The sequence below is a fragment of the Anabas testudineus genome, chromosome 5 (genome assembly GCF_900324465.2).
Source record: "Anabas testudineus chromosome 5, fAnaTes1.2, whole genome shotgun sequence".
Classification (NCBI taxonomy): domain Eukaryota; kingdom Metazoa; phylum Chordata; class Actinopteri; order Anabantiformes; family Anabantidae; genus Anabas; species Anabas testudineus.
The window spans coordinates 9612622-9624255 of record NC_046614.1 but is presented as its reverse complement, the minus strand read 5'-3'; the positions used below and the strand labels follow the sequence as shown (position 1 = coordinate 9624255).

The following is an 11634-nucleotide window of genomic DNA, read 5'->3' as shown; positions in this document are numbered from 1 at the left end:
GTTGACTTCACGCTTAATCAAGAGGCCCGCGGGACACAAGTGCAAAAAAAGAGGAAAGACTCTGCAGTGGTAAAAATCCACCTTGTACTGAGGGAGAAAAACTCATTAACACATCAACTGCCTTCTCAGATAGCATCTGGATGTGGCGCCGCTCGCTTTCTTATGGTCCTGACAACGTGGTTGCACACCTGAAGTGGCCCCCTGACTTCCTCAAGTGCCATAAACATGTTGACATATGCAGAAAGGCGCCATGTTCATGTTGTCGTCCATGATGAATTGCAATAACTTTGGTGACCCATTAGAAAATGTCAGCATGCTGATGCACCTGAGTGAAAGGCTCAGTAAGGATAATATTATACCTGCTCAACAGCATGTTAGTGCACTGATGCTAGTATGGAAGAAAGCACAGCCTCAGAGAGCCAGTAGCTACTGTAAGGGTTTGTATGATTGTAGCATTTCAATCTTTCACTCAATTCTGATGTAAACGTACAGGCGGAAAATGGCACTGTTCATTTATAAATGCAAGTAAACTATGTAAACATGACGCTACTTTAACATTGACAGTCACCATCTATCATCGTTTTAAACACGAGACCGTTTCTGTCTGCCTCAGTGTTCCTGTTGCTCTCTAGTATGCTGATGTATGCTGTAAAGAGTGACCTGCTGTTGAGGGGTCTAAAAGAGTACCATACATTAAAGCGAGCGTCCTCTGTGTGTGTGGGGGACGTGGGGCTCAGCAGGATCCTAACCAGCTGCCACCGAGAGTCTGGCCCTCGGCAGGGGGCCGAGACTGAAGAAACACTGTAAATTCTCTGCCCTACAGACCACACCAGGAGATCAACAGAGAACAATACTTGGTTGCACGTTAGTGTGACGCATCTGATGATGCAATATGCCATCTTGATTCATGGCTATCTTAAATTACCATACTGTAAAATGATACACTATTAATAAAAGTAAAACACTAAAGAGATAAGGACTATATCTGACTTTTAAACCCTCAGTCTGGATCCTTCCAGTAATGCATACTTATGTAATGACAATATACTATTTGAATGTACGCAACAACCCCAATTTATTATAAACTGGAAGATGGGTTGATGCAAGTTCATGAAAAAACCCCCCAACCATAAGTAATGCCAAACTTTCCCCAAATATTTGTACTCCTAATTAGAGATGGAGCAAATGATTTCGACAGCTGTAGAGAATCGTTAAGACGTCAGGACCAATATGAGCCTTTAATGGATGCGAATATTTCATCAGGAGGCGTAGAAATAGAGAAACATCTGTACAGTGATTGGGGATGATGGTAAGGGCACTTCTCAGAGTGCGAGCTGAGCTACGGCTGCTTCTTCTTTTCTCAACCTTCCACTGAGACCTGCAATAGTGTCGGATATGGGTTATACAGTCCCCACTTGTAATACTGTTGAAAACTTCAAATGATTTGTTGAACAAGTAATGACTGAGAGTTTTAAAATGGCCAAGTCTTAACAATGATGACTGTGGGTATCGGAAGACAGGATTTTGACTAATTGAATAAATTTTGAATGCGTTTACGAGACCAAATACTGAGTACAAAGGGCTTATAATATACAAATGTTACGCATTTGAAGTAGGAATTATATGCAAGTCAAAACAGTTCAAAATAAAAAAAATTGAAAAAATAAAGGTTCCACTTAATAAGCTACATCTTCTGTCGTAAGCTCCAACCTTCCTACATTTGTGATCCACAAATATACAAATTCATTTTTCCCCACTTTTTCCATTTATTTATTACAATTAATTCATGTTATCCATCACTTTTCCATGTTTCCAACTACTCCTTTTCCATTTAAAACAAGTCCAGTATGTGACTATACTTTAGAACCTGAAAAGTCCTGAAGGCGGGGCAGGGGAGGGTGGTGGGTGGGAGGAAGGATGAAAGTAAAGGACAGGTTTGTAGGAGTAAAGGAGGGAGGGTGTGACATCCTCCCAGGAGCCTCTTCCATGACAGGAGATTTTTCAAAAGCTTTGTGAGATAATTTTTTTTTCTGCGTTCATCATTTTCTCCTCTTCTTGCACTTTCAGGCCTGGTCTTGTTATTTTCATTCTATTCTACGTCCTCAGTGTCGTCTCCTTGGTCTCCATCCATTAACAAAGCGGCGTATTTACTGGCTGAGCTGAACTTCTGAAAAAGGCAAAACACAACACCACAATGATTAGTAGAGTAGCTTTGAATGCTAAATATATATACATATGGAGTCTTTAAAGACCAAACGTCAATTTTCTCAAGAAGCATGAAACATAAGGGACAATAATGACTGATGATGGGCTGTCTATCCACGGTAAACAGGATGGTTCTAAGCACAGAGAAAGCTCTGGTTAAAAGGCTTCAGGAAACTCTTTAATGAAGAATAAAACTTCACAAAGATTTAATCAGATTTTGACAGCACTCAGTCAAGGACGTACAGGGGTTGGTGATTCTTCGTATTTCTTTGGCTCTGGAGGTGGTCTGGAGTCTCGGTCTCTTCTGATATCCTTTCTACAATCAGAATGATCATAGAGGTTAAAATTTATTGGCACAGCTCAGCACTGGAAAGTGAACTGTTGCCTGTGATTCCTCAAACCCATGAGGTAAAATAGAACAACATGAGCCCAAACTGCTCATTTTTCATCTTTTGAATACTAACTTTCATTAACTTAAGTCTACATGCTGCTTGGAACGTACTTCATACAATGTACTCATTTCAATAGAAACATATTTTATTCAAATCTTAGCTCTAGTTTATGCTGTACTGTTGTTTTCCGTTGCTACAGCATGAGGACCTTTACAATTTGGTGTAGAAACTTTAAACACTAAATGCACACACCACACAGCAAAAAGCCTGGTGTAGTATTCCTAGTGTACATAACACCAAGAACAATGAATGCATCATCAATTGTGTAACTGATCACAGGCCACTCTTTACAGATGCCCCATACATGTGCTCCTCCCTGTCTTCAGTACATTGTTTCCAGCTTTGGATGGCTGACCTGTCTGCCTCCTTTCTTCGGTCTTTGTTGGGCCCCTCTCCTCGGCCCCGCCCTGCTCCCGGCCCTGCAGGCCCCCCTCGTGCCCGTGGGGGCCCCCGGTCCCGACGCATACCGTCAGCCTTGTTCTCATCTTAAAGGAGAAGCCAGACAGTTGAGTGAAGGGAGGTTGGTGGACTTTGTACAGTAGACTACACTCACAACACACTGCAGCATCAAAAGCCACTGGGTTGGATTCAAAAGTGTTAGTCACTGATGTAGGGCCAAATGAGAGGTGCACAACAACAACAAAATCTGATACTGTTGTTCTAAGGGTGTCTACAATGATCAGAAATGTAGGGCTTGTTCTGACACTGCACTGCATATTATGTAAATATTACTTTCACAATCAGACTGCCCGAGTCTGAAACTGAGATTTCATTTTCCCTTAAGAAAGATGGTGCACTTGCAAATGGTGCATATTCTGCAGACTACAAAATGCAGACTACTAATGTGAGATGTATTTTTGTGATCCCCTTGGGATGAATACACTCTCAGCAGGAAGATGAGCTCCTGACTTGCTTCTTCAGACATGTTGTTGCTTTACGGATGATGTTCATTATGGTAAAGTTATGAAACAGTGAAAAGCAAGAATAACCAATATTCTTACACCTCACCATTTTTGTATATCTCTAATTTAACTGATGTATAATGAAGAACGAGGCCCATAAATATTGAACTTCCTGTCACAGTCACGATTTTATGACTTTTATGGAATTTACTGAATTAACTGAAAGCCGCAGATCACTGATGCTCCGAGTGTGAAACCACCTTTAACATTTTGGTTGTTCCAGAAGAGTGCGCACATGTCAACAGGCAGTAACTTTAAACATGTACAGCCACATTTGACGGAGACTCTCAAGCATGACCACAAACGAGAAGAATCAAGGATGTTGTGTAAACACAGTTCAGACCCCTGGAGATGAATTCTCAAGACACTGTTTGTGTTATTAGGTTTAGTGCCAAATCAAGTACACGTCCACATGTCCAATGCTTCAGATGACAAGAAAGAATTCCCATAAGCATTAGCTATAATTACAGATGAATCCTGATTTACAATATGATCAATGATGTGCTAAAGAACACCTGAGGCTGAGTCTAGTCCAGAGTAACCACATGGCTGCGGGAATGCCAAGAATTCAAAATAGCCACCATACAGAATGTAAACCATTATTTGCTTTGTTAACCATTTTACCCAACTAGTGGTTTAGATTTTCATCAATCCACCAGTTCTGATTTCTTGTGTGTAAAGACCTTCACAGACTCACAGGATTACCAACATGACTGACTCCATAATCATTCTTTGTGGATGTGCTCAAGTGTTTGTTTACATAAATATCGTCCTTAAACTTTCCTTCGTCGAGTCCATTGACGGGTGTGTATGCGAGTCGTTTGACTCCTGATATTAGGGGAACATGGTTTGTTCGCGATTTATTTGTGGTATATATTTTACTGTCTAAACCTTTCTAAACTGTAACACTTTAGCAGGTCTTACCCTTTCCAGATCCTCTTTCGTCTGCAGAACTTGAGGAGCTAAAGAGAAAGTGATAACAGTCAGGGAGAAGCAATAACTTTTGTACAATAATTTGCTAAATAACTAATGTGTTCAATCGGTTGCCCTTGAACTCTTTGTTTTGTTTTTAAACAGTATTTTCCAACATATCACATACACTGTATTCTCACCTGAGCTTGGGAGGAACTGGACCACTTGGGGAAACAGGAGAGACTGCAGGCCGTCCATCACCCTCACTAGAGCCTGTGGAGGCTGCACTTCTTTTGGCCCAGGCGTTTTCCTTGGGAGGAGGTGCAGGCATCACCTTCAGTGGCTCCTTGGATGAGCTGGTAGATGAAGGCCGTGAGGAAGACCCTGGGGATGAGGGCTCACCTTCTCTTCCACTGAAAACCTCATTCTCCCCAGAGCGTTCACTGTCTCGACACCGTGATCCTGTCAGAAGAGGCAGAGAGCAGAATGTTACGCGTTTATAGAATACAGGCTACACATAAGTACTTCCCAGTGCAGAAGAAGGCAGTTTCTCTGTCACAGCTGAGTCCTACACTGACAAAACAGATATCATTTGATAAAATTTTGTAACAATTAAAATTTTTTATCTATAATAAAAAAAACAAAAAAAAAGCCATAACTACATATACATTTGTGTAAAGTGAAAATTGCTTTTTTAGCTTTATAGGACAAAGCAGATTTCTCTCAAATGAAATGTAGAAGTATCTCACCTCTTCCAGAAGTGCTTCCATGCTGTGAAGACTCACTTGCAGTGCGAGATCGCTCAGTCTGAGGTTCCTCATTGCGCCAGCTTGGGTCCCTGAAAACGAAGAAAATCATTATAATGACATTCATAAATATGATATATTTATGATATATTAAATAAAATATGATATATTTATATTGTATATCATATATTCACTTTATAAACACTAAACTAGCCAAAACACAATGAAAATGATCCATTCCACACTTGACACTGACCTGTCTCGCATCTTTCTGTCAGGTCCTCGGCTTTTGTCCTCTTCCAGCTGCCTCTGCAGCCTCTCTTCCTCCTTCTTCAGCCTCTCTTCTACCTCCCTCTCCTTTGCTGCTGTGTCAACCGGCTTGGCCGCACCAAAGATGGATGAAGCCCTGGTGCTGGGGCTCGGAGCTGCAGCAGGGGAAGTCCCACCCCCGCCGCTATTGCCTTCCTCCTCCTTGGGCACACTACGGGGTTTCAGGTTCAGCTTGGGTCTTTGCTGAGGAGCTGGGGAGAGCACAGAGAAGAATAAAATGATTGGTATGGCTGTGACGATCAGAATAAATTTTTAGAAATCAACCAAAAAAATCAATTTCTAGCTGAATTTGTGGAAAATATAACAAACTTACTGGCAATTGCTCAAGCAGACACCAACGCAAAAACTAGATTATCTGATATGATCAGGTAATAAATAATGCTAATCAAATGTAGTATTAATAGAATGACCTCTCACCTCTCTCCTCACGCCTGTCATCCCGTCTGTCGTACCGGTCATCGCGCTCACCATAGCGATCCCGGTCCCCATAACGATCATTGCTACCCCGACTGTCATCATAATCACGTCGGAAACCACTGCCAAAGGCACGGCGACCTCCTCCACCACGAGAGTCATAACCTAAAATGTTAGTATGGGAACAGGTAAGACGTGCATTGTAAGAGATGATGCCGTAAACAGGAAATGCAGATACCAGCAAAATCAAGGCTACAGGCCAGACAGCCAGACAGATGTGTAAACCACAGGAATATGGGGGGATAAAACCAAACATTTTTTTGAGTTTAAGGTGAACAATCAGGCAACAAACAGATGCTGACGGGTCTAAAGGAGCACAACTATTCACCTCCTCTATCGTAGTCTCTGCGGTCCCTATCATCATAACGATCCCGGTAGCGGTCTCTTCCTCCATCATAGCGATCATTGTCCCGCCGTGGCCCATCCCTGTAACGATCCGACTCGTACCGGTCCCGCGACCCTGTAACAAGTTTAGGTTGTTTTTAGCATATGCAATACTATATGCATATGCGTTGTACATACTACCTGTACATTAAATAGAGTTAAAGTGATATTACCTTTGCAGCCAATATTATTGGTAAAGAATACACATAGTATTTTAGCATATTTTACAACAGAAATGCTGAACATCATCACAGTATGAAGCAATCTTTCAGTAAAACATCCAGTTGTCAAAGGTAGTTTGGACACTTTTATTTTATCACATTAATAGAACTAGAATTTTCCAAGGACATTTAATTAGCATTAGGTTGACACCAGTGTTACTTAGGAATAACTCCTTTTTCCACATCTGCAAGAGAAAATCTTCTCGGTTCATGTGTAGCTAAGTATTAGTGTTCAAGCACATAAAGCCACCTCTGACTCACTTTCTCCAAAGGTATCATCTCTCCTTGGAGGTCCTTCATCATCTGCACTTGGCCGAGCTCTCCAGTCACTGTCTGTCTTGTCGGGACCCATGTCCCCCATTCGGCCACCCCTGTCCCTGTCTCTGCCTCCCATAGACCCACTGTCTCTCTCTGAGATGTAAAGAAGAGAAGATGTCATGCTTCATTACAGAATTTGAAGGCTGAGGCAACTTCCATTTGCTAAATGACCATAACAGAAAAGAAGTTCAGTCAGATGGAAAACACAGCAGTGTACCTTTATCATTAGACTGATCTGCAATATCAACACGGATCCTTCGGTTTCCCAAGTTCTGTTGGCATGAACAGACAGAGGACATGGTTAGAGTCTCCATATTCTACTTCTTACTAGTACAGATACAGAGCTTATATTTCTTACACAAAATGGCTAATGAAAATAATCATACTCTAAGATTGTGCAATTTAACAACGTACATGTACATTAGTTTAGTAAAAATAAAGAATCAAAACTATGACAATGATCTTGCTGCATCACATAGGGCACATTACCTCCTCATTGAGACTGAGGGCTCTCAGAAGTGACTCCACATCATCAAATTCAGCATAGCCAAAGCCCTTCAGCCTCTCTGGGTTACTGGGCTCTCGGGGCAAACGCACTGCACTGATCTAGGGATGAAAATCGTAACATATGAAACAAAGAATGCACCAAGCTGGGTCCAACAATGTTACAGTCCATCCAGGAAACAGAACAGGTCCTAGTTAGCTATAACCAATGAGCAAGGTGCAGGTATTAGTGGACTTACTATGTAATATTTTACCAAAAAAATATTACTACGGCTGCTGCATGAGGAATAATTTTTTTGGCTGAGTTCAGTGTTTCCCACACATAGACTTTACTTTACTTGGGAAGGCTGCCAGAGTATATTTGGCAACCAAATTGTTTCAATTTGTCCAAAATAATGATGCTGTCGGTGTTCATTAGACATAGGATTCAATACAATCCTGCTGTATCTAGCCAAAGATTGTCTACATTAAGTTATAGACCACATAGAAGCATCTATCTATCTATAGATGCATAACTAGAGAAAAAACACAAAGATTTACTTCTGTGCTCTGGTCCTGCAGTGTGTGAACTATGGCAGTAATAAAAGCAGTGTCTCAGTGTGAACTAAGAAACTTTAACTGAATAAACAAGAGTGACTAGAGCTTCTCTCGTTTTCCAGCTTTTGTCAATTGAGGTTCACTGTTTGTGTTGCTTTGCAAAAACAAAGAGCGCAGCAACTGTAACCACCATTTGCTATGTGTTCTGTGTTATATGATCCACAATGTGCTTGTAACTCTTACTGCCAAGCCGCGGAAGAAATCTTTGATCGAATCCTCAGTGACATCATAGGGCAGGTTGCCTAGGAAAGCCGTATATGGTGGGCTTCGGGGCAGTCGGGACCGGTCAATATTGGGTTCACGGGCTGAGCGTGGTGCTGTGGGAAGGATGGAGCGGTCAATGGGCGGTGCTCGGTATGAATCCTCCTCCGTATGCCATGAAGTTGAGACTGGAGAGATAAGCAGAGGGAAAATAATACAGTTATTGTAAATAACTCAAATGAAGCTGTGACTACTTAATTAATATGCCTGTTGTTTTACCATGTAACTTTAAATAATACCTGCTATAATTGGGCACAGCTCAAGGTAAAATGTTTTGTTCAACCAACGGTACAATACCATAAAGACAAATTGCAAATTCCTGAACTGAACTACAGCTTATTTTCTCTTTGACCTCTTCATTCATCTTTAAAACTGAAAAGGCTTTAAGCATTCTCTGCTACATGGTTTACTAGCCGACATTTTCTTACTGCCGCATCTTAAGATTAAACAAAACCAAAGGTCTGATTATATTCAGTTAAGTATTCAATCACATGTTGACTGCACTACCAGTTTGACTGCAATCTTTAATGTAATTACATTTCTTTCTACTCCAGTGAGTGATATACAGAGAGCAAACAAGATAGTCACAAGGTATGTAAGATTTTGTATTTGAGTGAGTAATCACCATCTCCGTCCAGGTCATCAGTCTCATCAGCCCAGCTTGTGGACTTAGCTGGGTAGCTAGGCGGCGCGTTGCTGCCTCCGCTGTCCTCTGCCAGGAAGTCAGTCAGAGTGAGGGTCTTCCCCTTCTTATTCTTCTTCTTACCTAGAGGGAAGATAAACATACAGTGCATAATCAGCAAGGGAAGAAACATGCTAGGCTATATATAGGTCGATTGCTTATATAGTGCAGGCCAAGGGAGTCTTTGAGGCCTTTTTCACCAGCCCGGCCATGTTAATAAGAGCTGTACACCTCCATTTGCTACAGAGGGCTAAAATACACAGACTGAGCTTGGAGGTGCCTGCAGAAGGAATGCCAATAGCAATAATATAATATTACCATGTAATGGCATTATTAGCTTGTAGTTAATTCCAAAACTATTATTTATGAAATTCACAGTGAAATGTTCTGACACAGCAATGTAAGAGACTTAAGACCAACACAACAAGCTAAAATACTTGTGTGAACAGCTGCATCTCTACACAGACAAACACTCTTTGCAGGGTTGAGCAGTTAAATGCTGCCCAGCTTAACTAGATAAGACTGCAGTGTGTGAGTGATAACAAAAACATCGACGCATTTTGTTTTTAGAAAGCAAACACGCAGGGAGTGGTCTGCATGACCAACTGTCACTGTGAAGCAGGTCATTAAATGTTACTCTCTATTTGTTAAGATCCAAGATCTAGGTGCAAAAAAATGTGCCAACTTTAGGCCATCAGGATGCGTATTTAGGGAAATGTGCCTTGCAGTTTAAATTAATGAATGATGCATATCCATGGCAGAACATTCCCCATAGTGTTTGTATGAATGGTAAACAGCTGTCAGTTGCCCATGGGGGATTCAAACACCGCTCACAGGGCAGGTCTGGTTTGTTTTGGTCTGAGGCAGAAAGGGAGGGGGGTGCAAAGCTGGCTGTGAGCTTTTTGTCCAAACCCCAGCAGTCAGGACATTCTTTACACACATCGTTACAAAACCTGCACACTGACTGCAACACTGATGATTTGGAGCAGCTTTCCAGCAAATAATGCCAATTCACTGCTTACACTTACCAGGCCTAGCTAACTGGCCTTTACAGTGCTGTCTAACGCCAACGAATAATACACCGTTCGTGCAGCTTTCTCCGGGCTCCGCACTAACGTGACATGAGCCAGCTAGGAGCTGCGTAACGTCAACTTTTTGCCCGTATTGACTTGTGCTAAAGCTACATTAGCTGCTAGCCGTTAATTGTTAGGCTAATCATTCCGGCTGGACGTCTACGTAGCGTTAGATCTCTTTTGTCTCTGTGGCTGTACGGGCTTAGTCAGCAAAGGGCTGCCGACGGGGGGAAGTGTCCCTGCTGCCCTGGCTGGCTAGGTTTTAAGGCCTAGCGCACCTCGCAACACCAGGATCCAAGTGCGCCATCAACGGAGCAAGCCTTGGCCGCTAGCACCGGACCGTTTAAAGTTGTAAAGCTGCCAGGGAAGTGTTGAGGATGTGACCCAACAACCCCAGCTGTCCCGTTTCATCAAACGCCGATAGCCAGGGAGCCAGGCTGCACACGTGGGGAGATTCCCCGGGCAGCCCGGACTCCTCGGCCCAACCCCTCCTCCCCGAAGCGCGCTTGCGCCCGGTGCTTATCTGCTCTGAGCGCCACGGCGAGCTCCTCCACGGGCATACAATGTGCCAGCGCTGCACGCAGTTAGAAACATTTCCTAACATGTCGCGCACTGTCCAATCCGCCGAATACCGTGCGAACTCGAAAGCAGACAACCCCAGCATCGCAATATCACCTTTCAGAAGACAAAAACGCAAGTAACGTGTAGGTTAAAATGCTCATATTGTGCAAGTCGTCTCGTTCATTCGTCTTCCTCTAGCAGTTGGGACTTTATCAGGCCTAAACAACAGATAAACCTATTAATACACGCCGACAGCTACCCCGCCGAATAAAACATACGATATTAATAACGCTATAACTTAATGTGTGTAATTAAATCGGTATTTGACCCTTTGAAATTCGCCCAACCGACCAGATCGTTCACCCACATAAACCTCACCTGACGCCGCCATGTTGGAGAACGAGTTCGTAGTAATTCCCGGATGAAGGCGTCAGAGGTTTATCGTCGGGAGCGCGCATCGCCGTTCACGGCGCCTGTCTCCTCCCTGTTCGCTCGCTGCTTCTTCACAAAATGTCACAGCAGCTTTAAAAAACACTGCACTGATTTTTAACCCCCATACAGAACTTTATCGATAGCTTACCTCTTGTTATTTGAGCACACGAGCATATTTGTGAATGCTTGTGCGTTACCTTATACGGCACTGTATATTATTGGCCTGATGCATTATCTTCACATATGATTATCTTGTAAACAGCATTTTAATGTTGTAGCTGTAAAGGTGCTGCACATTTCATGTAAAATCTTTGTGTGCAAGCCAAGACCTACAGTCAAATGAATGTAGTAGAATCATTTTTGTATCTCTGAAATGTAAGTACACCATGAAAGTTGCTCTATTATTGAAAAGTTCAGTATAACACAGTATTGTGCTCTAGTATATTTTCTTATGTACTTAGTATTTCATCAGTCATCGACAGGTAATAGTAATTTGCACGTGTTGAATGTTATTCATTTT

At 42.4% G+C, this 11634-nt stretch overlaps 1 protein-coding gene across 4 annotated transcripts; it reads right to left on the bottom strand.

Moving 5' to 3' along the window:
* Positions 1 to 1540: 1540 nt before the first annotated feature.
* eif4ba (eukaryotic translation initiation factor 4Ba) lies at positions 1541 to 11094 on the bottom strand. Of its 4 annotated transcripts, XM_026349031.1 has the most exons (15): positions 11061 to 11094; positions 8992 to 9132; positions 8289 to 8494; positions 7494 to 7610; positions 7222 to 7276; positions 6948 to 7097; positions 6410 to 6541; positions 6025 to 6186; positions 5534 to 5798; positions 5281 to 5369; positions 4732 to 4993; positions 4544 to 4581; positions 3013 to 3142; positions 2449 to 2521; positions 1541 to 2167 (listed from the first exon to the last, which is right to left on the bottom strand). In XM_026349031.1, the coding sequence occupies exons 1-15, from the start codon at positions 11071 to 11073 to the stop codon at positions 2090 to 2092; spliced, it is 1911 nt and encodes a 636-aa protein (XP_026204816.1). In that variant the 5' UTR covers positions 11074 to 11094; the 3' UTR covers positions 1541 to 2089. The 4 variants fall into 4 exon arrangements, with proteins under 4 accessions (XP_026204816.1, XP_026204817.1, XP_026204815.1 ...); XM_026349032.1 differs by lacking the exon at positions 3013 to 3142 and having other exon boundaries at positions 11061 to 11093; XM_026349030.1 differs by lacking the exon at positions 11061 to 11094 and having other exon boundaries at positions 8992 to 9175.
* Positions 11095 to 11634: the final 540 nt, after the last annotated feature.

What these genes read in the sequence shown, in the direction of transcription:
- eif4ba (XM_026349030.1), bottom strand. Translation starts at nt 9,160, where the DNA reads ATGCACTGTATGTTTATCTTCCCTCTAGGTAAGAAGAAGAATAAGAAG. An exon ending in ATTTCTTCCGCGGCTTGGCA is followed by an intron (nt 7,611 to 8,288) that starts GTAAGAGTTACA and finishes TTTCATCCCTAG; the next exon opens with ATCAGTGCAGTGCGTTTGCC. An exon ending in TGACAGGCGTGAGGAGAGAG is followed by an intron (nt 5,799 to 6,024) that starts GTGAGAGGTCAT and finishes TGCTCTCCCCAG; the next exon opens with CTCCTCAGCAAAGACCCAAG.